Source organism: Chlamydotis macqueenii, chromosome 3, assembly GCF_036417535.1.
Source record: "Chlamydotis macqueenii isolate bChlMac1 chromosome 3, bChlMac1.mat, whole genome shotgun sequence".
NCBI lineage: Eukaryota > Metazoa > Chordata > Aves > Otidiformes > Otididae > Chlamydotis > Chlamydotis macqueenii.
The window spans coordinates 113,671,197-113,696,691 of record NC_141558.1 but is presented as its reverse complement, the minus strand read 5'-3'; the positions used below and the strand labels follow the sequence as shown (position 1 = coordinate 113,696,691).

At 43.8% G+C, this 25,495-nt stretch overlaps 1 protein-coding gene across 1 annotated transcript in view; it reads left to right on the top strand.

The window, feature by feature from the left end:
* Positions 1–19,031, top strand: part of SLC1A4 (solute carrier family 1 member 4) — a 30,630-nt gene extending 11,599 nt beyond the window's left edge. Inside the window, exons 3-8 of the mRNA XM_086744058.1 lie at positions 234–296; positions 6,300–6,466; positions 9,954–10,187; positions 11,291–11,485; positions 12,917–13,051; positions 15,497–19,031. Of these exons, the coding sequence (XP_086600184.1) occupies positions 234–296; positions 6,300–6,466; positions 9,954–10,187; positions 11,291–11,485; positions 12,917–13,051; positions 15,497–15,731 (1,029 nt within the window). The 3' untranslated portion in view covers positions 15,732–19,031. The remainder of the gene's footprint in view (positions 1–233; positions 297–6,299; positions 6,467–9,953; positions 10,188–11,290; positions 11,486–12,916; positions 13,052–15,496) is intronic.
* Positions 19,032–25,495: the final 6,464 nt, after the last annotated feature.

The following is a 25,495-nucleotide window of genomic DNA, read 5'->3' as shown; positions in this document are numbered from 1 at the left end:
GGAGTCACAGAGCAGTTTTCTGTTGCCATATGGGGAAGGAGCTGCATATACTGTCACTGCCTTTTCTTGCACGGGACAAACTTGTTAGCCTCCACAGTGTGGTGTCCAGAAAAAGTTCTCCTAACAGTAATCTTGTGAAATGCTAGACAATATGGTCATATCGATGATCTGATCGGCAAACATTGTGCTTTTGTTTGTTGTTTTTTTTTTTTTTTTTTTCTTCTTACCTGCAGTATGCAACAGACTATAAGATGGTGCTGAGAAACACTGTCTCCGACAATACCACATTGGAAAAGGTAAGGTTGCTTCTTAGGTTTTTATACAAACCCTTGTCAACTGTAATATTTAACTGCTTTGCAGTCTCTAATGCTTTCCAGCAGTCATTGGAAAGAAACAAGTACTTTTCTTTGCCTGGACGTGAGACACACACAAGCCATGTGAGTTACCCCCAGCCACACAAGAAAGCTACGATGAGTAGGAGAGTTGGGCTCAACCAGTCTGACCCTTGAGATCTTATTTTTAGGCCATGCTTTCTTACACCTGGTCTCACTTGATCTAAATTTTGATTAGTCGCTCTGCCTAATGTTTCCAAATAGCTTTCTGTAGACTTGGAGTTAAATAGCAGTCAGGCTGGCTGAATATGTTCCTTAAAGCTTACTCTTCATTAATGGCTTGGAGAGAATGAGCTTTTTTCCACTACCCAAGGCTCTTTAAAAAAAAAAAAGTTTGTTGAGAATATTTTCTTGTTGCCATGCTGCTGAAACTTAGTTTGAAGCAGTAACAAGTGGTCTGAAGAAGTAAAAATTTCAGACAGAACATTACAAATAGGCTGCTATTGCAATGGTGTCAAAAACAAAACAAATTTGCAGGTGTAGCTGAGGTAGACAGTGTTTATCTTCCATATGTAGCTTGTAGGACTTCCAGAGATGCTCTATATCCCATTGAGTGGCATCCCTCCTGCAGTACAGGGCTATCAGACATCTTTATTATTGGCCAGAGCCAACATATTGCAGATCAGCAATAATTACCATTGTCTTACAGGCATCGTGCTCTGAAACAGACCCGGTATCCCAGCCTGCGATGTGTCACCTCACTCCAATGAAGTATCTCATGTACTTTCATGGGGTTTTGGGGAGAGAGATTTGAGACTGGAAATTACTTCCAGGGTTATTTTCTGTTTCTCAGGCTCATTCTGACTATCTGAGATCAGTATCGGATGTTGGGTTACTATATTTTTAATATGATTTGAATCTCCTAGGGCAACAAACTTGTAATGTTTCTATTTGTCATGGAAGGGCTCAGGTGGGGCTTGTAAAACCATCGAGGTTTTACAAGTTTGTAAAACCATTGAGGAAAAAGCAGTTTATGCTTATCCAGAGGGACTCTGAAGCATATCCCTGAGCACAGGAAGTATTGGCCTCATTACCTCCTCCTCGTGCATGGTGCGTGAGCAGGCGATGCAGAACAGTGTGTATCTGAACTCTGCTTTCGACTGACAGGCTTGAACTTTCACCAACCCCGGAGGCAGGGTGACAGGTGACTTGGATGGCACAAGAACTGAACAGGGGAAAAGTCAGCCCTTGCCTGGAAGCCTGCTATCATCACGTGGTGAGCGGTATCACTGGGGAAGAAGGCAGCCTCATCTGCCTGGGCTCTGCCCACGCCTGTAAGATTGCGTTAGCGCAGATCCGCACTCACCCCATCTGACTGGGATTTGCGGCAATGACTGCAGCAGGGCCATGTGATCCCAAAAGAGCGCTTTCTCTTCTCATGCCATTATATCCTTGGGCAGAACATGCCCATGCAGCCTCGTGCTGCTAAAAACCAAGTTCAGTATGAAGGACTGTAACAATGTGCACTTAGGCATGTGTGTTCCCTTACAGAGTATAGAGTTATTCTTCATTTAAGCAGGGGTAAATGAAGGTGAATAAGGCTCCTCTTATTCATTTTCAGTGTCAAGTTTGACACTGGGGCTCCTTAGCAACCAAGCACAAATCAGGGCCAGCCATATCCATTGGACATAGGCTTGGCTGTCAAGTACTTTTTCAATGCTTGTTCAAAGCCATCCCTCTTCCTCAAGAGATAAGAACGCGTCTTTTGGCAGTTTAAAGTGTGAGATTCTTTTTCAGTTTTCTTCTTTCCTTTTCTCATTTATCAGACTCCTGTTTGATGCAATATCAGAAAAAAGTATTCTGAATTTGTCACCAGTGCTTGTTTTTTTTTGCCAGTGGTTATGATGTAAAGGTTGTTTCTGCTATTACTTTTCAAAAACTTTTCTTCAGTTGTTGGAGCAAAACCAGAGGTGAGCTTTAATTCCAGAAGACGCCCTGCTGTCTCTAGGGAAGAGTGGGCCAAATAAAAAGAAAGCATCATCTCAGTTTTGTTAGCTCATTTTCAGTACTGGTCTGACCATATTATTTATGGGTAGATGAGGATTAAGTTTGGAAAGGAAGAGTATGATTTTTGGATAATACGTAGTATTAGTATCATAGTGGTAGCAGTTGGGTTCCAGGGAACAAGATGACATTCCTATCTAATGTTTTCTTTCATCAGCAGAATATTTGATTGGAGAGGAGAAATGTTTTCCTTCTACTTTCCGTATGAATAGTGTAGAGCAAAATTTTCCATTGATTCTATTTTTTCCCCACTGCTGGTTAATACGCCCTGTCTTCTCATGCTGATGATGTGAATAGTGGTGCACATACGTGTCTGCTTAGCAACATCCTTTTTGTTGTTTCACATGCTCCCCTCATGTTTACCTAGCTTTTATGGCTACATCCTCTCTGTTTCTTTGGCAGCAAGGCTTCCTGGGGCATGGGCTATCTTAGTTCCCCATCTGCAACACAGGGAGGCTGTGGAGGACTCCGAGTTCCTCTTGTGGCAGAAGTAAAAATACACAAACGGGTGACTGCTCTTCTTCCTTACATCACATGGCTGCATTTTCTTTTTAGCCACCTACTACTGGGTCTGCTCAATGTCAGCAGTTGTTTCCTTGATAAGCATTTTGTTTCAAGAGCTAAAAAAACAATAGGATCTTCAGAGAGATTCAAGAAGAGCTCCATGAATCTTCTTCCCAGAACATAGAATTGCAAGCAAACAATAATGTGTCCCATAGTTTATCCAGGAACAAAGCTCTCATTAAAGCTGTTTTTGTTTGGTGTCCACAATGCTGCTTGGTTTGGCAGCTCCTTTGGGGTGATGCACTCATATTAGAGTACAAAAAGGCTGTTCAGCATCTGCCAGTTTTAGAGGCTGGGATTGAGAGGATCTTCCGCTGAGGGTTTACTGCTGGACTCTTTCCATATTGTGCTGCAAGGAAGTGAAATTCCCTGAACGCTGCAGATTGCTTCCTGCAAATCAAGGGGGCGATTTCCCCTTTGTTACCACTATGTGCAAATGATAGACCTTCTGCCTAAATCTGTGGTGGTGGAAGGCCATGGGGAATGTTGTGTGTGGTAAAGAAATTGGCTCAAGAGGGAGAACGGGAGAGTAAGACCTGAAAGTGGGGGCAGGATGACAGTGAACAGGGAAATAGCTAAGAAGTTTTTGGTGGCTGTGCACAGAGTCCTCCCTCTGGTCACCAAGAATTCAGGGGTCCTGAAATAGTAAGAGCTAGGCTTGAAGGGCTAGTGAGTGTGAATACTTGGAGAACAGCAGCAGCACTGATCACGATGCTGGAAGCAAGGTGTAGAGAGACATCACCAAGGGTGATAGAGGACTAAGCTCCATGTATTGTCACTCTGGAGAGGTATAGGAATGTTTGAGGAGAATCGGCCAGTTTATGCACAGTAGGCCACTGTGAATGTTAAGATGGAATGTGAGAAGCCACCTGTGTCCTGGCTGTAGCTAACTAAAGATGCTGCTATCTCTTGCCCTCCTCTAGCTTCCCAAGAGCACAATTTGGCAAGCTGTGGCTCTGAAGAAGGTGGAGCTGCTGATGCTTGTGGGGATTGAATGACCTACAAGAGCCCTAGACTTCTCTAGTCATGGAACTGACCTTCCAAATCAGGCACATGGAGCTCTGCTCCGTACCAAGCTTTTATCTGAATGAGAACCACAACAAAAGAGCATTCAATGTTTGGATTTTTTTTTAGGAACATTTTTTGGAGTGGAAAAAGTTTGCACCCATTATGGTTAAATTCTGTTCCAAGCTGAACTTTTCATATTAGCCTTGTATCAAATGAACCCAGTGCAAGATGTTATATTCTAAAATAATAAGTTGATAAAAAAACAAGTTGAAAAGCTGTGTCAAAATGAGAGTGTTCTATTCATTCTACGTGAACAAAATAAGCCTCTCTTTTCTGGTGTAAAAATGTTCACATTTTGCCCAAGTTGACATTTCCCAGAGAAAGCTTTGGCTTTGATGAAATGATGTGGAAGCATTATTTTACTACATATTTACTTTCTTCCTGCTAATAAATTAGTCATAAAATTTTAGACTCATACATCAATTTGTATGTTGTTACTGATAAATTGTTACTGAAAATTCATTAAGATTTACCATGAGGTTGATGAGAATCTCTCCTATCCTGAAGTTATGTTTTACCAACAGAAGTGAAAAGTAGAAAAACATGTGTATACCATGTACACAGATAGTTTATTCAATTAATAGGAAAGTGTCACTTTTTGTCTAACCTTTCTAACCACAGAATTGTTCAGGGTATGCAGGCACAGAAAACCACGCAAACAGAAAAGTGTTACTGTGTGTGGCAAAACCGCATGTTTCTTCAGACGTCTCTGGAGATACACTGCGCCCCAGTCTTAATATCCTGTCCATATTTTCAGTTCTTTCAATTCAAAATCAAATAAATACTGACGTCTTAGCCCTGAACAAGCAACTACCATAAAAAATTGCAGATCCTATATTCGATTATTTTGTATCTAGCAAATTAAAAAAGCTAGAACTGTAATTGTTTGTAAACACTTTTGTAAAAAGCAGTTTAGCCTTCATGCTTTTATGTATAATTTCTGTTTTATCCCCTTCTCTACAGTACTTTGTTTCTACCTGCCACTGAGAGACAGCCCAGTTCAGCAGTACACTTCCAGAAAAAGTATCATCTCAAGCAGGCTGGTTTTATCAGATTTAGCAGATCACTATCCAGAGTTCTTTAGTCAATGTTCATTTTCAGCTTTTAGCTCAGAATGTATTTTTCTTTCCTAGTGTTGAGCTCGTGTCTACTTAAACTAGCCAGAAGGCCAAAACTTGTACACAAACCTAGTCTGTTTTAGAAGCCCTTCCAAATAAAACAACAATTTGACATGTTGAGCTTGTACTGCCAAGTTAAGGGGGTTAAAAAAACCAGTCTGTCAAAACAATTATATTTTTATGTAGCCACAAGAACACTCATTCAGTTCATATGATACTGCATTGCCAGACAAGCTCTAGCTCTCTTTGAGAAACAAACCATGAAGGACCAGCAGGGCAGACTTGTGAGTAAACTAGTTTTTGCCAATAGGTGGATCCTGCTTTTATCATCAGTCTTTTACCAAGCAGCCACATCATTTCTGAGAAGGAGAACAGGTATTTCTTCTGAATTTCCCATAGCTGATGTGGACAGATGAATGAGTAGGTTTTCATGGTTTGCTACCTTTCTCTGCCCTTCTCCCCTCTTTCTGCTTCATAACATTGGTTGTTTTCTCGCTGTTTTCACCTTGGTATAACTATTGCACTAAAGTGATGGAGCTGGCAGTTGTTGAGAGCAGATTCCCATCAGAGGTGTCAGGAAATAAAAGCATATTTGGGGCCAGACCACTGCAAGCCTCTTGCAGGAACAATTTGTTTAGGCAGTAGAATATCGTAGTGCTGCCAATGAATGATGTTTGGTGAAATAAGCAGAACTACGAAGTCAGTATCACCAGTATTTGCCATTTATACCTGTGGTCTCTTCCACACCCATCTTCCCTCACAGGGAAACAGGGAGGAAAGTTTCAGTCTTTTAACTGCACACGTGTTATTGGTGCCCATGCTGTTTAACATCTGCAGTGGAGCTTGTCCTGAGTAAAATGGGGAGACTTCTTGTTCAGGTCACACGTATTGTATTGAAGGGCATGAAGAGATGTTAGTGGCAGACCCTTTCCTTCTCCATTGAATCTATGCCAGCTCTTAACTAAGGAGGTTTGTGTCTGAACTGCATCCAGATCTTGTTTGGTTCCCTTCAACAAAATAGGTTCTTCTTTCCTAAAATGGGTTCTGCTTGTTGGTTTCAGATCGAGTGGGCAGCAACAAAATGAGATGGCCCTTTTGTTGGGTTTTGTGCCTATCTCTCATCTAACAAGCCTTCTTTTTTTTGCCTCTACAGATCCCTGTCGGTACTGAGATTGAAGGGATGAATATCCTGGGACTGGTGCTGTTTGCTCTGGTTTTAGGAGTGGCACTGAAAAAGCTTGGCCAGGAAGGGGAAGATCTGATTCGCTTCTTTAATTCATTCAATGAGGCAACCATGGTCTTGGTTACGTGGATTATGTGGTAAGTGTGTGACTACAGATACATCTGCAGTACAATATTATGCTACAATGTGCATGCTACAATTATGTACAATGGTGAGTTCAGGGATCTCACCATTTATCCATCTTTCCAACTTTTTCCTACTGGATCCCTCATCACAACAAAAGTGAATGTCATGGCATCACATGATGGGATCTTTTTTTCTTGCTTGTGCCCCATAATTAGACAGTCACGCATAGCCTAAGGTATCCGTCTGGAACGCTTCGGAGAGTCACTTAAAAATCCTCTCCAGGACTCCTTTTTGATTAATCAGTGGAAAGAAGGCTTTCTATTTCAAGGTGGGATAAGCCCATGGCTAGCTACCATCATGTGCCTAAAGACACTGGCTTTGTATGAATAAAGGAGATGTGAGCAAGTGAGGAATATGGTATTGTGAAGGCCAGGGATGTTTGTGCTTGGAATGCGCTTGCAAATGCAGTACATAACTGAAATCATACCTGTAGCTTCATGCCTTGATTTTTCTGTTGATCAAAAGGTTACTTGCACTGACCTGAAAGATAGCCAAGGAGATCAGAAGGTAGCCCACTCAGTGGTGTTGGTTTGAGAGAAACCCTGTTGAGCGCATGAACACAGAGCCCCTATCTGTCCACATGCATCAAAGGGTGATGGAGAACCTATATCCCTTTGTATAGAAGGGAGGAACAGTCTCCAGGGCTATGCTGTCCATCCTACTGAAACAGTAGTGCTGACCATTGAGTGTTCTGTCATTGTTACCAGCAGAGCCTGAGTTGTACAGTGGCTTTTTAAATCTCTGTTCTTCTAAGATCCCCTTCATTTTCTTGTATGAAACAGGAACTAATGTTACTAGCGAAGCAATCAACTGTCTGTTTCTTGTTTGTGCTTGCTTCTCCAGAGATGCTTCTCTTTTCCTTTCACATCCCTGAGAGCAGGTACTTCCTAAGGTTGATATTTTATTTTGTCTCCTGCCTATTAAAGAGCAAATCCATTATTTCACTTACTTCCTTGGAGTCCAAACATGTTTATGGGGGGAATGCTGCTCTGACCAATCTCACAAAGCTTTGGGCACCAAAAAAGTCTGTCTGTTGGGAACTGGAGTGCACTGAACTTTCTTACTAGGCAAGAAACTGGTGTTGGAGGAGGTGGGCACCTCTAGAGAGTGATTCAAGCCACCTAAGCTGGGGTGGGACCAAGCTGCTGACCGGGTTTTCTGTCAGGTAGAATGAATCTGGCCTTAGAGCAGTATGCTGGGTGTTCTTGTGCAGCTGTATGGATCTGGGCTGCTCTTGTGAAACCAACAGTACTAATACCTCACGGAAAAGAATAAAAATATTGATAAGGATGGCTAGCTAACAAATTAACAGTGGGACATTTCTCACTCCCTTTCCAAAGCTATTGCAAAAGCTATAAGTTTACCTTAGCAGAGGTATTTTTTTTTCTCCCCTCATTCTGCATTTTTCATTCCTGCTATTTCCTCCCTCTAAGAAGTAGAAAGGTTTTAACAAAACACCTGATTTTACACAGGCAGATCTCTGTGTTAGTTGCTGTCATAAGGGATTGAAAAATTCAGTCTCAAAGCAGCTTAAGTCTTTTACTCTTGAGAGTAATTCCTTGGACGCTGAATACTGAGAAGAGGCAGTTCTTGTATTCAGCTGATTACAGTGCTAGCACTTCAAGCCAATCAGTTGGTATATAATCCTTTACTTTGTGGATTATCAGGACCACAGCTGACTCTTAATGTGGCAGTGCACTGTAGACCTAGGCTGTTCTCTTTGCTTCCTTAAAGCTCTTGTGTTGTCCTGGTATTCATTCAAAATCTGCCAAGCTGCTTGTACTTCCCAAAGGATACTTTGGAATGGGTGAAATCATACTACCAAGAGACAAGGCAGCCTGAGCTGGGATCTAGTCAACAGCCACTCTCACGTTTAGCAGCATTTTGGTCTCACCTTTCAGTTCCTTCCTTTCCAGCCTCCCTCTTCAAGGGGACGAATCCAGTCTCAGCTCTGAATTTGGTGTTCACACTTGCAGAGCTTGTGCAGGGCCGGGGCTCAGCAAGATCTGGCTAATTGGGGTGCTCAGAAACGTAGTTCAAAGTCAGATTCAGCAGGCCCCCCTGGAGATTTGGTGAAGGGAAGACAGAGAGGATGCCCACATTGATCTGGGACGTATGGAGGTGCTCTCTGCACAGAACAGAGGAGCTGCAGAACCACTGAGGGAGAGGCAGGCTAGGAAGAACAGAGAGAGCTGGGCAACCTTAAGACTCATCCAGCTTTCCAAACCTTTGCATGCTTAACCAAACCTCCTGAAGTTTGTCCTGACTCCACAGATTAGCTTCTCTGAACATGGGCATTGGATTGGAGGGAAGAGTGGGAGAAAAAACATTCTTTACTCCTGAGATGTGCAGGCAGATATTTTATAGTCACATGTGTGCCTGGGGCAGGGTTTTGGAGAGCTTGGTGATCTTTTAGTATTTCTTAATCTTAGAAGCAGAAACAGATGGAGCATGGACAGCATCGGCAGAGGTGCTTGGACACAGGGATCCCAAGCAGAGCTTCGGAAGAACTGACCCTGGGCCTGAAGTGATTCCTGCAGTTCATTTAGCAGCTGCTGTGCTATAGGTGTAAGGGCAGTTCTGTCTTTTCAGGGCTGTGCCCAGCTGCACTACTGGGACCAGAGGTGTGGCTGTGGCTTGCAGGTGGCCCTTCCCCTGGAGCAGCTCCAAGTGTTCCTGGCAAAGGAAACCTCAAACAAATGCTGACATCCTAAGACGTGGCATGTTTCTAGATAGGAAGCATGGAAATGTATGTGTACGTGGCTGTTGGCTTGAGGGAGGTTCTGGAAGCCTGATCACTTAACTTAATCTTTTGTAGGCAAATAGCAGAGCTAATTGCTGTCTTTGGCACATGCACCAGCAGCCTTTAGCTGAGCTCTCTGGTATGGGCATAGCTTTTTCTTTCCTACACTGAATATGTTGTCATCCAGTATGTCTAGCATTTTAATGACCTAACTTCATACTTTTGCTAGTATTCATCGTGTGTTTAAGATCCTACTCTTAGAACTCTTTCTCTGTTCCAGTGACACGATACCGCTTCTTTTACTTTCCTGCCATCTGCCGTCCCTTCAGCAGTGATTTCAGCTTTAGGTCTTTGCCTGCCTTCCTCCCTTATGGACTAAAACTCCACACAGGTGTCTCATTCTGATAGCTTTTGCCAGCATTTCTGCTTCCCTTGACTTCCCTTCAGCATTCTTCTAGTGTCTTTGAGGCCCTAGGGGAATGGAGCTTTTTGAGTTTTATTGCTTGCCTTCCACCAAGCAAGAGTGTTACAGGGGCCTTCCAAATTTGCTTAACCTGAGTGTGTGCTGAATAAGGTGCTACTCTTCAGCAGGAGCAGCATATTCTTTAGAAGTGTGTTATCTCCAGGATGGAAAATGGCATGCTTTTCAAGGCTTTTTGTTTGTACTTAATGACAGGCAATATTTCTTTACACAGGTATGTACCTATTGGCATTATGTTCCTTGTTGGGAGCAAGATTGTGGAAATGGAAGATATTGTGCTTCTGGTGACTAGTTTGGGAAAATACATCTTTGCCTCTATTCTGGGCCACTTCATCCATGGAGGAATCATTCTGCCACTTATATATTTTGCATCCACACGTCAAAATCCATATCGTTTTCTCTTAGGACTTATCACGCCATTTACCACTGCTTTTGCCACTTGCTCCAGGTGAGTTTCTGTGCTTCTTTTGGGATTATAGCCTGGCTATATTTGTCACTGTACACTGGTTATATCCCAGCACCAAACTGTGTTGAGTTTTAGGTGTGAATATTGTTCCTGAGATTGCAAAGAGACTTTGGAGCATGGAGAGTCTCGCTGCTGTCAGCAGTCTGCCACACAGCGCATACTGATAATTAGCTGTTGAAAACAGTTCCTCAGAATATGGGGACAGTAGCGTGGTGCCCAGTTGGAAATTTTTTGGGGAAAAGGTGGAAGTATTTACCTTAAGAAGATCCTGCCAGCTGTCCTTTCAATTTTAAGTTAAGTGAGGGTCAGTAGTGAGGGACTCTGTTCTGAGAAGTGTAGTTCTCCAAGTTCAGAAGGATCTGGAACAAGTTTAGACTAATTTTGCAGGAGCAAAGCAGATTTACTAGCTGGTGTAAAGGGACTTAACGTTATTGATTTCAAAGATCTGGCCTGATCAGCTTTTGTCATAACCAAACTATCCAGCATGTCATTTACACTTTTGTCAAGGGGTGAACACCTGATCAAATGTCGTAACTATATAAAATCTTTTCAGGTTATCTCCAAAAGTAGATGCATGTCTATCACAGGGGTTGAAGTACATGAAATAGGAGAGGGTTTGTGAATAAAACCATGTGATTTAGAGTGAAGAAAAAAAAAAAAATCCAACATTGATTTTTTTTTCTTTTGTTGTTTGTTCATTTTAGAAGGTACGAGTACAACATTGAGATTGCTGTTTCATTGTGTTTATATTGGCATCTATGAGTGTATTTTTGTGGTTTGAGCCTTGATCATTCCACAGCCATATTAGGTTGCATACTGTGTTAAGTCGTGAGTTCTTGCTTCTGGGAGATTAGAGTCCTTATTGGCTATTTCTGGATAGAAGCAGATTATTAAATACCACTGTGCAAGACCAACAAGGAGGGTCCGTCATTGCTGTCATGACAGGGAGGGACTATAAAACAGCATCGTTGTCTTGACAGTCCTGTCTGCAGCATGTTAGAAACATGAAAGCCATGAGACAGTGATTTTCCATTCAGTGCACCCTGATGCTTTGTGTTTGATTTTTCCATATTCTCTGTTTCTAGCTCAGCCACTCTCCCCTCAATGATCAAGTGTATTGAGGAGAACAATGGAGTCGACAAGAGGATCAGCAGGTTTATCCTTCCTATTGGGGCAACTGTAAACATGGATGGAGCTGCTATTTTTCAGTGCATGGCAGCAGTGTTTATTGCTCAGCTGAACAATGTCGACCTCAACCCTGGGCAAATCTTCACAATTCTGTAAGTTGCTTGCTATTGCAACCACATCCTTCTGGCCCCTAGACACATTCAAGCCTGTGGTCTCTCTGTTAATAGCTAGCAGTTTGCATTCCACATCTCTGACCTAAAGCTTGCAAACTGCTATGAAACATAATTACAGGGTGATTAAAGGATGGAGTCTTTCAAGCTTTGTGAGATTTGCCAGAATCTCGATTTAATAAAAGGTGGAAGCTGGGAGGGGTAATTGAATTCTGAAACAGATTTTGAGCTGTTTAAAGCTGTTTCTTACACAAAATTCCTCTCCTTCCTTAAGCATCTCACTCCCCCACCTCCACTCACTCCACCCAGAAAGCTACCCCTGATTCGCCCTCTGGATGTCTTAGAAAATCCTCCTGCCAGCCCCTCAGTTCCTTATGTATCAATTTCATACTAAAGACTCTGCTCCTGCTTACCTCTGCCCTTCCTACCATTGCATCACTGGTTTCCCAGGTCAGACCCATTACCATTGTCCTCCTGACTGCTTTGCTCCATTATCCCCTCCACCACCTCAGTCCTGCCTCCTTCACTAGAACTCTCTTCCCTCCATGCCTGGAATATCCTCCCACGTCCCATATCCTATGAACTGTCTGTCATTCCCTTCATTTCCCTCCTCAAAATCCCTTAAGTGAGGATCCTACGAGGAGTTCTAGCCCCTCACTGTGCCAAGAAGCCCTAGCTGTATCCACCAGACACCTCCTAGGGATGGTTCATGGCATTTTTTTACCCTCCCTGGCCCTGTTTTATTTCCTTCCTTATTGCATTCCTCAGTATATTGTTTGTTTATTTAAGGGAGGGCTGGGGCATTATTTTCTTTGCAGATGGCCAAATTAGCCTTTCAGGTACTCTTAGTGAATCAGATGTTAACTGATGATTATGCAGTGATAGCCCAAGGAAAACTCGGGTGTAGACATCCGCACACGAAAAGGTGTGTCGTCCGTGTCTATAGCACATGCACTGCAGGTTTCCAGCTCCTGATTTAGGGTCTGTGTTTGAAGGCAAATGAGACACAGAGAGGCGACAGCATGGCAGGGTTTACCTTTATACATTTGGGGCCAGAAGATGTAAGGTACTTAGCATATTTGGACTAATACATGGCTTGGAAATGGATATATTAGTAGGGCAGCAGGATATAGTTGTGTTGGTTGCTTTTTTTTTTTTTTTTAAAAGGCAATCATTATATTAAACAGAGCCATTGCCTTGGTAGCTGCTGTGGATGCCTGCTGAGCAACTGTGCTCTGTACCCATTGCTTTGTGTCAGCAGGCAGGAAAGGGTTTGCCTGGGAAGCAAATGATCTGTGTGTCCCATGCTGTAGAGTTTGTTTACAGTTTCCATAATGGGGAAACGCGTGACAGCAGTGTACAAGAGAAGTGCTGCGGAGCTCCTGCTAACCAAGCACGCAAATTGATTTGCAGTGTGACAGCTACTGCATCCAGTGTGGGTGCAGCTGGGATCCCAGCCGGAGGAGTCCTCACCATCGCGATCATCTTGGAGGCCATTGGACTTCCAACCAACGATCTCTCCTTGATATTAGCGGTGGACTGGATTGTGTAAGTACTTCAGGCCACACATACCTGCTGTTGCATGACATGTAGCACATTCATCTGGAAACATGGGGCAGGGTAGTCAAAGTAGGGCAGTCTAAAATAAAACCCTACAAGATGTGAGCGCCTACAGGACAGGTAACTCTTGACAGATAATGGAAAAGGTGATCCCTTCTAAATTAAAGCAGTTAGTATGCTAAAATACCTCTTCAGCTTTTTAACTCAGCCTTTATTGAAACTTATTTCTTCCTGGTTTCAATTCCCTTTAGAATTAGTTAAAACTTTGTTCAGAAGGTGTTGATATTGCTGGAAGTTAATTGGACACTAGGAGACAAGGGAGAAAAAGGAAATTGAGTCTGAGGAGTGATGGAAAGCTTTCTTGGTCACTTGTGGGAAGCAGTCTTCTTCAGAAACTGTTGTCAGCTATTTTTTGAACTATTTTTATAGTTCAGGACTGGTCAAAGTACCAATACAAGCGTCACGGAGAGGTGCTGTCCATTAGCAGGTCATGGACGTGGGGTTTGTGGCACTCATCACTGCTGTGGGCAGTGTCATGACTGGAACATGCTACTAGGTGTCACAAGTTCAGTACACAATGTTACCACCTTTCCTTTCCATCTTCTGGGAAAGGGATAAAAGGTCAGACCTTTGCTCAGCTCCTCTCCTTTCTAAGAGCCATTCCCCTCATTGAAACATGAGAAATGAGCTCCTTGCCCAGCTCTGTTTGGAAGAGCTTGTCTCACCACTTAGTGTCGTTATGTCCTTGTCAAGGCCTAAACTTACCTTCTGTACCACCTAAATTAGATTAAGGAAAGCCTAGAAAATTTGTTTTGCTTTAAGTATTGGGGACCCAGCCACAAGTGCATGATGAGGGTAAATGGCACATGCCAGTGATACCTTGTAGCTTAGATGAGCCCTGTGGAAAAGAGTGTCTCCACTTTTTCTCGAAGAAGTCTGACTGACTCCTGTTCTTCAGATACTAGAAAATCAAACTGGAAGGACTTCTCTGTGCACTCATGAATTACAGCATTCTTAGAGTCTAAATGCTAGTGAAGTAAGCGTGATCTGATAATTTAAAAGCTTAATCTGCTTTCAAGCCATCTGGCTGGAGTTGGGTAGTAGGCTGAAATGACTGGTCAGTAACGGTGAAGCGATCTGAAACCCATTAGGTCTTTTTTTCCAGTTGATGGGTTCCTGGGCAGTTCCTGATTTAGACTGTACATAATCCTTCTGTGTTGCTTTTTGGAATGATCAGCCTCTCTGTATAGATGGTGTACCTCCACAGTAGGTGTGGAAATCAGGATGCCTGGGGACACTCTTGAATTCCAGAGGCTGGGGAAGGCGGCAGCTGTGTTACTTCCTTCCCTTTCCACATCACACATGTGTGGAGCATAATCGTATTCCTATGACTTAATTAAGGCCATCAAACTCTTCCTTGCTGTTACCTCTTGGGGATCAGCCACCTTCAAAGACAGAAGAGACAGGAAAAGTAGTGGCTAGCTTTTTGTATCCCATCTTCCTCAGGGATTACAGTAGTAGCTGTGCTTTCCACAGGCTGTACTCAAAAGTGCCTGGAGGCAAGAGCGAAAAGCTTGCCTGTCTGTTTACTCCGGGCTGCCCTCAGCCTGTGTCATGCTGGCTGCCTTAATTTCAAAATATGTAGTATCCCTCTGTGGTCAGCACTGTTGTTCTAGTCAAGGCACTCAGTCTTGTGGTAACAAAAGGGGGAAGGAGGGAGGGAAGAGTCCCAAGCCTTGTTTTAATGCCAGCTGTTTAATTACCAGAGAGAACCACAGTTACAGGTTGAGTACATGTTGAAGTTAGGCTGCAGGATGACTAACAGAAGCCTCAAAAGGCACATGAAGAAATTGTCTTTCTTTATAACCCATAAACCCATTCCTTTAGACCCTGGGACACCGTAGTTTTGTGTTGTAGGGCCAAAGATTAGGACAAGTGCTACTAGCAGGAAATCCAGAGAACACAGTCATTCTGCATGCTTTTGGAAGGACCCCTTAGGTAGATGTTTAGGTTAAGGTACAGGTCTCTACAGTTAAAAAGAGAGTTGGGTGCTCTGATTCACTTTGTGGATAAGCCCAAATAAAATTCTTGCTCTGAACTTGTATTTGAAAAATGCTGGCCTGGGGAAAGGGAAGAGGAAGGAGGTGGGCCAGAAAAAGAAGGATGCCTGAGAAAGAGTAGTACCATTGCTGCAACCCACTGAGAGACCAGAACCAGTTGACAGTAACGGTTGGGTTGGGCTGACCTTAAACCAGCTCTGGTACACATTTTTAGTTCTGAAATGATGATGATACTTCTGTGGAAAATGCCTATGGTAACAATATCTCCCTTGCCTAGCTCCACTGATGTTAGTGTATCAGCTCCCCTGATTGTGTTGTAACTCTCTTAAACTAAAAGCCTGCTGCTTTGTTTTTTGTTTCTGATCTTAACCAGGGACCGAACCACCACCGTTGTGAATGTGGAAGGGGATGCCCTAGGAGCGGGCATCCTTCATTACCTAAATGAAAAGGAAAAGAAAGAAAAAGAGCAGGAGCTAAAGGAAGTCAACGTAGAAGCAGTTGCTAACAGCAAGTCTGAAGGGGAAACATCGCCTTTGGTAACCCACAAAAAACAAGTCTCTAACACAACCAGTCCAGCAGACCCTGAATCCAAGGAGTCAGTATTGTGAACTACAGGCCGTTCGTCAACATGCGTCCGAGAGGTGGACTGGGGACTTGTTAACAGACCTAGACATTTGCAGTGCTAACAAGGGCTGGATGGCTCTTGAAAGTTTTTTCAGTTCCAGTCTGTTTTGAAATATGCTGGCCTGGGGAAACGGGGTGAGGTGGGGTGGGCAGGGCAAGGGTGTGGAGAAAGAACACTTGCTTTATAATAGTATTTTGATAATTCATATGGATACATATATATGTGTTGCAAGTGCACACACATATAGATGTATGAAAACAATGCCATTGAGACTTCTGGTTTAACAAGACTTCTGTTAGTAAAGGCTCATATGGGTTGGAGATGGGGAAGTAGACAAAGCCCATATGTGCTTATTGTAGGGAAAAATTAGTAAGCTTATTTTGCTGCTGTTCAAATGGAGATGCAGTCTAGAAACTCCAGAGTGGGTGAAAATGTTGCTAAAATTTAGATTCTGTCCTGGAAACACTTATCAAGCATTACAGACACGATATGAAGCAACATTTTTATCCCACTCCCCTTCCTCTCTTATTCTCCAATCCCTTAAAAATCTTAAATATATCCTGAAAACTAGCTTTTTTTTTTTAATTTTTTAATTTTTTTTTTTTAATCTGAATAGCTTATAGGGATCCAACCCTTGTTCCATTCCCCCACCCCGTTGCAGCTCATAGCGGCTTTCTTGCCTTTTGGTGAGTAACTCCCGAGCTGTGGGACCAAACATAGGAGATCTTCGTGCAGATCAAGGACTGGTTTTCTCCTTTCCTCCAACTGTTTTTTTTAAGGAAAAAATCCAGAGGAAACACAAATTTTGTTAAAGTAATCCCTCTGGGGCTGAAAAAAAAGCAGAGTCTGTTTCAGCATAAATATGTCTGAAAGAGGCTTGCCTGCGACAACATCAAGAAATCAAGAAGTCAGTTCGCGTCATGAAACCACACATGCTCCTTTCCTAGCACACCATGTCCTGCTCATGTTTACTTAACAGGTCAGTCCAAACAAGTTAAGTCATATTCCTATTCCAGCAAAATTGAACAGGGGAGGAAAAATTCAGAACACACATCATGCGGGAACTGATGACAGGCAAGTGTGAGTGTTGGCTTGAAAGGGGAAGAGAAGAGGTGGGTTTATTGCCTCGTGTAGTTCAGTGATCTCTGTGTGCTGGAACAGCTGCATACCTGTTCCTGCTAGGAGTTTGGTCCTTCTATAAATGTCCTTCCGGCAGCAGCTTACATTTAGTAATTCTGGGTGGTGCTGGGCCAGGGTAATGCTTAGTGGCAGACAGTAAGCTTTGCTTGAGGCTGAGCCAAATGCTCCTGGATTCTGACTCCACCTTCTTTCCTTTACAACATACTTTCTGAATTTGCACCCCAAACCTGAACAAAGTCCAGCAAACTCAGTGCAAAAACCCCATTGATTTATCTTGGCATTTTGGACAACAATTAGTTACAAAATTATGGCTGTGCATATGCTAAGATTTGCCTGGACTTGGGACGCTTTCTCTTGGCTGCTTTAGCAAGACGATTGCGTATGGTCAGTCTCCACACTGTTAGTTCAGCACTATATATTTACACTTAGCTTTGATATAAAGTAATGCTAAGTCTCCCTTTTTTCTTTCTCCTCTCTTGCTTCAGAGGAAGCTATCTTGGAAAGATATCCGGTTGCCGATGTATGTTCACGGCACTAGAAGAGGCAGCTCCAGTTTCATAGCAGCAGCAGCCTTCATTTGCAAAGCATTCTTCCTGGTAAAGGGACACAATGAATTTTGCAAAAAAGACACTCAGAATGAGAAGTGGCTGCCTCTGAGGGAAAACGCAGTGAGTGCGTCATTACTGGCTGTTTAATCATGTGCAGCAGGGCTATGCAAACAATCGAAGCAGGAAAGGATTAGTCAGCCCACTGAGAAACTGCAGGTGGAGTTTCTTTTTAACTAATTTGTTTATAACCATGTTCACAAAATTTGGTCATTCCTTGGCTCATCTTCAAAATGGAAGGAGACAAACACCATTCCCTAGGGACATGCTTTGCCCAGTATTTATTATTTCATTTTTAGCAGATCAAGACCCACTGAAACTTTGTATTTCCTCCCATTAGAATCATCCCAACTCCTTTCAACTCAGGAAACTAAAAGTGCACTATGTAGCTGATAATGAAAGTCAACAAATAAGTGGTGTTTTGAAAAATGTTGGAGGTTTGAAAAAATGGTTCTCAACAAAACCTTTTTTTTTTTTTTCCTAAACAAGTCTAAGTATTTGAAAAATCTGAATGCACCAGAACCCCAAATACTTTGACTTTAAAGCAGTATATGGATGTCTCAAGGAAGCTGGAAATTGTGACTGTTCCCTGTGGGCTGGGTTCTGTAGTTGCATTTTATCCCCCATCAGACATTTACCCCCTCTGATGCTCTCCTTCACCGTGGCACATGCGGCTGGCTGGGATCAGGACATGAGAGCAGGCAGCGCTCAAATGCAATTCACATGAAACATCACAGCACCATTTTGGACTAGAACATTTCTCAGTTTTATTTTTTTCACCCAAAAACTGCTGTCGCCCACAGGTAAAAATGCTCGCCTGGGCAAGTCCAAAGGCTGGGCTTCCTTGCGGGCAGCACCTTGCCATTGCTGTATTGATCTTCCTTCCCTGTAGTGCTGCAGCTTGAATGCACCTCGTCCTAGCAGCGTGCCATAGGCTGTGGCGCGCTGTTTCTGAAAGTAGATCCCAGGAAATGGTAAATTAAAGGCAATACCTCAGAGTCTTCTTAGCTCAAAGTCTTTGCTGAAAAATGCCTCTCCCAGTCTCCACCAGTGGATTGCCACGTTTTACATCACTGTGAACGTCTAGTCTGATGTAAAGCTTGTTAGAGCAGAGGTCAAATCCTTCTCATAGCATGTATTTAATGAAGGAAATCTAACACTCCTTCTCCTGGAAATAGGTGCCATAGGGTTAATATGAACCGTGAGTATTCTGGTCTTAACCTGCCAGAAATCTTACAGAAGCCCTGCTTCAGACTTACAAGGTGCCAGTTCTTTTGTTGTTTGTGCACAGCAAGAGGGATCCTAGACTTTTCCATGGAAGCAGGAATGCTGGGTAACTACCGCTTGTCAGAACATCTTAGTCTTCTTTGTATCATCTGTGTCAGAAATTATATTTCTTGTTTTTCTGTGCTGCTTCCATTCCTCACAATGGCCATGCTGCATCTTCTAGGACTCTCCACTTGCCTTCAGATTTTTTTCCTTGAGGTACAGATGTAAAAGATCCAATACTACACTCTCGGGCTGTAAAAAAAAATAAATTGGCACATTCAAAAAACCGCCGTTGTAACAACATGAATCCTGATTGAAAGCCCGATGGGTCAGAAGACTTGCCATTTGCTTCAAGTGGTCAAGGTCTTCAGGTAAGGCCATTGGGAGAAAAACAAAAGGGTTGTTGAAGGATGCGCGTTTTAGATGCTGTCCTTGATCTGCAGTGCAATGTTTTACGCTGGGAGCTTCCTGTTTCAGGTCCCTGTGCAACCTCACTCCAAGAGGCTATGAGCCGAGAAGGTGCTTAGCAGCAGTGCAGGTACAGCTGGTAGTACCTCCTCTGCTCTCACCCGGGCACTCCATGAATCTGGTGCCGGTGTGGTACTTAACTCTAGTGTCTCTTGACCAGATGTATGTTCATGTTCTCCTGATACGACTGTAAGTCAGAAACCTTTAGTCAGTTGCTTTTTTGAGGAAATAAATTCCATCTAGAAAACACTATTTTTCTTTTTTGTTTTAGTCTTTTTTTTTTTTTTTTTTTGGAAGGTACAAATTCTCTCCTTAGGAGAGCAGGGTACAAACAGCTCATGTCCTACCCTCTAGTACAGCGACTGCTTTTTGGGAGAAAGATACGGGACTATGGAAGAGAAGAGTCTGCAAGCCTTTGGCATATACAGTAACATTTTGTCTCTGATGCCATTTATTCTACTTTTACCTTCAGTGACATTTCTTTGACTGGTTTGGACCATCTTTTATTTCTTCTCCAGGATTGGCTCTCCACTCCATACTTTATCCTTTGCTGCCTGATCTCATCCCATTTCCTGGAATGCCCTGTGCTGTCTTTATGTATCGGTGGCCCAGGTATGAACGGGAGAGTGGACAAAGTTTTCTGAGGGCTCCAGCTGGTCCTTGGGAAAGTAGTTTGCATTCTGCCTTGCTCTTGTCCTTAACTCACCAGAGGTTTGTGGGACTTAGTAACTTAAAGAGCTGCTCTGAGAACGCGGAGCAGTATCTGTCTCTCTTCCTGAGAAAGGTGCTTGTTCTGTGCTGTGAGATGTGGCTGTGGGTGCCTGAAAAGTTGTAGCGAGCGATGAAGGGTGCCAGCACTTGGCAGCTGTTAGGATATTTTCAGTGAAGACCCTTTATTCTCAGGAACTGAGCTTTAGCTGAGTCTTGGCTGGTGTGTTGGTAATTGCACTACAAGATTCAGTAATTGCAAAGGACTTAAAACCTTTCTGGGGATGTCTGTTGCAATCAGGATAGTTTTTGTGTTGAAACCAGACTAGGGCCAAACTCAGGGCTTCCCTTGCAGGGATGTGACAAACAGGACTGTGTCCTTCTGACATAACAATGTGGAGCCAGCCAGAGTACCAAATGAGTTGGTGAAACAACCTCTGCTTTGTCTTTTCTGGGCAGTGCCGTTACTGCCTGAAGAGGCAATGCCCTGAGCTGACAGTGGCAAGAGGCTGTGGGGACAGTATGAGGGGCAGGAAGGTTTCATATGTGCTTGCTCTGTTCCTATACTCTTTCCTGGGCATTTGCTGTGGCCAGCGGCAGAGATGGACATGACCCAGTGTCACCATTCTTAGACTCATTCTGCTGTGATTCTTCCATATTTTACAGTGGAATTATGAAAACTGAAGCATTTAGGCAGTTCCTCTCTCAGTCAAGTCAAAGGCCTTGGTATCTTTGTGACTGGCAACCCTGCCGTATGTTACAGGCCGGTCAGCCTCACCTCTGTGCCTGGCAAGGTCATGGAGCAGATTCTCCTGGAAACCGTGCTAAGGCACATGGAGAGCAAGGAGGTAGTTGGTGACAGCCAACATGGCTTCACCAAGGGCAGATCGTGCCTGACCAATTTGGTGGCCTTCTACGACGGGGTGATGGCATCGGTGGACAAGGGACGAGCAACTGACATCATCTACCTGGACTTGTGCAAAGCCTTTGACACTGTCCCGCATGACATCCTTCTCTCTAAACTGGAGAGGCATGGGTTTGATGGACGGACCACTCGGTGGATAAGGAGTTGGCTGGATGGCCGCACTCAGAGAGTGGTGGTCAACGGCTCAATGTCCATGTGGAGACCGGTCACGAGTGGCGTCCCTCAGGGGTCCGTGCTGGGCTCGGCCCTGTTCAACATCTTTGTCGGCGACATGGACAGTGGGATAGAGTGCACCCTCAGCAAGTTCGCCAATGACACCAAGCTGTGTGGTGCCGTCGACTCGCTGGAAGGGAGGGATGCCATCCAGAGGGACCTGGACAGGCTGGAGAGGTGGGCCCGTGCCAACCTCATGAAGTTCAACCAGGCCAAGTGCAAGGTCCTGCACCTGGGTCATGGCAATCCCAGGCACAAATAGAGGCTGGGCGGGGAATGGATTGAGAGCAGCCCTGAGGAGAAGGACTTGGGAGTGCTGGTGGATGAGAAGCTTAACATGAGCAGGCAATGCGCCCTTGCGGCCCAGAAGGCCAACCGCATCCTGGGCTGCATCAAGAGAAGCGTAGCCAGCAGGTCGAGGGAGGTGATTCTCCCCCTCTACTCTGCCCTGGTGAGACCCCACCTGTAGTACTGTGTCCAGTTCTGGAGCCCCCAACATAAGAAGGACATGGACCAGCTGGAGAAGGTCCAGAGGAGGGCCACGAAGATGATAAAAGGGCTGGAGCACTTCTCTTAGGACAGGTTGAGAGAGTTGGGGCTGTTCAGCCTGGAGAAGAGGAGGCTCCAGGGAGACCTGATAGCGGTCTTCCAGTACCTCAAGGGGGCCTACAGGAAAGATGGGGAGAGGCTGTTTAGTAGGGCCTGTTGCAATAGGACGAGGGGTAATGGTTTTAAAATAGAGGGGGGTAGATTTAGATTAGAAATTAGGAAAAAATTTTTTACGATGCAAGTTATAGAACACTGGAACAGGTTGCCCAGAAAGGTGGTGGAGGCCCCATCCCTGGAAACGTTCAAGGCCAGGCTGGATGAGGCTCTGAGCAACCTGATCTAGTCAGGGATGTCCTGGGGGTTGGACTAGATGACCTTTGAAGGTCCCTTCCAACCCTAACCATTCTATGATTCTATGTTGTAGGTTATGTTCTTGAGAGCTTGCCAAAGGTACAAACTCACCACCTCTTTCTGCAAGGATTTGCAGTGTTGGTCAACAATCCAGGCTGAATCTTCACTGTGGTGCTGCTAGCACAGCATATTTCTGCAGCCACCAGAAAGCATCTTCCTGTTGGAAATAATATTTTTTTTTCCACTGACCCTCCTACAGGCAGTGAGCAATGAGCTTCAGGTAGAAAGTCAAAGGACCAGAAGACAAACTCTCGCCAAAGGAAAAAATGTTACATCTTCGTGGTTTTTTGTTTGTTTGTTTGTTTGTTTGTTTGTTTTTTAACTGGGCTGTGGCAGTTCATGCTCATTTGCAGACCCGTCTGTAATGACTGATCCCGTGACTGATGAACAGCACAGAATTAGGGAGGCCACATAAATCCTCTGCCTGTGCTTTCTTTTCTGTAAATTAAGTTTGCAGAAACTATTGCATGTGAGAGAGAAGAGTGGAGGATAGAGAGTTGCAGTGTTGGGAAAGCACTCTTAAGACACAGAGCACCAAATCTTAAAAAATAATGAACATTTTAAAAATCTGAAAGGAATCAAATAAAGTATGCATCATGAAGTCAGAGTTGCATTGAGCTAGAGTATGAATGGCAGTGACGAAAAGGAGATCCAATGTATGAATTTGGGCTAACTCAGTGAAAAGGGGGAAGATAGTGTCAGTGAGCTGCATTTCAAAAAGTGGGCATGATTTCGTCAAGGAGGGCGCAGTCTCCTGTTAGATCTGCCTCCTTCCATCTCCACCTGAGATTCCGTGAAAGCTTAGGTTCAGGTAAAATAACAGACCTCACTATGGATTCAACATGTAAATTAGGAGCCTCGACAGCTTTTTTTCTGTCTAGTTTCAGTGGAAGAAAGAGCTTTTCAAATAAAAAACCCAAGTTGGCTTGACAGTATGGGTGAAACAGCAGAGAAAAGGAAGCGCTGGAAGGTTGCAGGGGGAGCATCATGGAGGACAGGGTAAGCAAGTGGACAAAGAAGCTAAAACACTGAAGGAAGTGTCTTTTCCTTGGCATTTTGATAGATAGCATTGAAAAGACTGCAGGCATTTGTCCAGCATGTAGCAGAGGCAATGCAAATCCCTGCACACTGACTGGCCAGGATTTGCAGGAAGAGGCAGACACCGAGTACTGATGTTTCTGAAGCGCATTGTCACTGAGCAACAGTGAAGCATGCAGCGCGCCAGCGTGGGGCTCTGATAAGCTGCTGCTGGCTGCTAGCCATGGCCACAGAGAAACAACGATACAGTTCTGGATCAGGGATTGACCCACATTCCTCCTTGTAGGATAGCTGGGACAAATGCTCCTCAGATAAATGCATGGTAGCCATTATTCTCCGAGGACAAAGAAGACCTTGTTATCTATGCAAGAATGTTGATGAAAGCCATGTTCACTTGCTGCTTCAGTTGCAGGGAGGAGGGAAAAAGGTATGGCAAATTATCTGGAGCTTTTTCCAGACACTGGGCAACACACTGAAACAGTTGCCACTAATTATTTTAAGTTTGACAAGAAATTATCAAGAGCCTTATTTAGCTCTTGTAGCTCTCTGTCTTCAGATCCGAGCACTGGCTTGGGAAGTTAAAGTTAACATGGTATTAATTCTCCACATGGGGTCTTTACAGACATTTGTGACCAGCAAGCACCATTTCAGAGCTGGAGAAGTGAGTGCACACAGAAAAAGGTTGAAGAACACTTTCTTGACTCATGTAAAGAGTCACCAAGCAGACTAGAAGCAGATCTTGAATCCTGAAACCAAGTTCCCTAAAAATGTTAACATCTGGGAGTTTTAAAATATATTTGAGTATTGATACCACAGTATTAATAGCATGCTAGTGCAGGATCATCACTTCTCTTTTTGGAGAGATGAAAGGGGAGAAGTGTAGAAGTAGGAGAGTTGCCTTTCCTCTAGGATGGATATTTTAATACAAAAGGAAAAAGAAAATACTTTTTTCATTCAAGAGTTCACAGTACTACTTATCAAATTCTACATCAGTGTCAGCAGGTATATGATCCTCAGCAAACAGGAAATCTGATTTGGATCAACCACTGATCTTGGTGCCAGCAGGAGGTGAGGACTGTGGATGTTCCAGCAGGCCAACTGCTCTGACTTGAAGTCCTGCTCAAGAAACATTTCTACTTGTCTTTCCCAAGGCCAGAGATGCTGTTTGCAAGGCAAGCAGGCCTACTGACAGGAACCAGCATGAGGAAATTAATTTTGAGCCAGCTCTGTCGTAATGCAAAGTTAACGGTGTGGTTTTAAGCCACAGAGACCAAGACATTCAGTATTAGATGTTCCTGAGGATAGCTTTCGCTTGCTCCCTCTGATAACAATGCTGAGAAAGTAATACTCTTCTTTTGCAAGCATGTATTTAGTAACAAGTTGGACTGCATCTGGCATGTTGGTGCAACATAAGTTAATTGCAGTTACATGTTGCAGAAAGAAATTACCAAGGGAAATCTCTGAAGGAAACTGTTTACGCATGCCTGAATCCCCCTGGAGTACATTCCCACAGAAAGAATTGTGCTTAACCATAAAAAATACTCCAAATATTAACTGGTTTGGATTGTAGCTTTTTTAAGAACCAGAAGGAATGCCACAAAATGGATGGGCCAGGGCCTTTGCTGGTGTGCATTAATGTAATTTCCTGAGCTTTCAGTGGCCTGTGGACTTCTGATGGAGATGATATCTCCTTAGCAGCATAGGGATTTGGTCTGGTCCTCTCGAGATGATCATGTTCAGTAAAGCAGCAGTAAAGGAACATTTTTAAAACTTGTTGGCTACAACTGGAGGTGTTTTATGTGCTCACAATATTCTTATGGTGCTTCCCACAAGAAAAATGTGTTTTCTAGATGGTCAGTGTTGATGCAGAAGCAAAACTTCCTCATTTTTTGATCTGTTTTCCTTCTCCATATCCCTCTTGCAGAGTCTGCTTTGCTCCTTGGAGTCTGCCCAGACCCCAGCAGGACCAGGCTTCTCTAGTACATAGATTAAACTTAGAGATATTCTAGTCCCATGTGAGGACATAGGTCATCTCACATCCTGTTGTGAAGGGAAGAAGACGTAGCTTCAACTTTGGAGGAGGGGCTGGACTGAAGAAAACCCTACTTAAGGCATTGCCTTAATGACATTTTACACTTTAGAAGTCAAATAATAGTGACCAAGCTAGCGCAGCCCTGGCTACCTCCCCGCTCTGCCCTGGAAAAGATGCTCTGTTGACGTTACTTCCCTGAGGACCGGTGTGGAGGTAATGTGTTTGCCATCCCTGAATATTGCAGTCTTTTAAGAATATAGTCTTATTTAGACTTTCTCTTGTCACTATCCTGGCTACACTTCGGTAAGGTCATCCACAAAAGCACGTGCTGTACAGGATGGAGACTGTGCGAAGCACTACAAATATCCAAGTGTACCTGTGCTAATGGG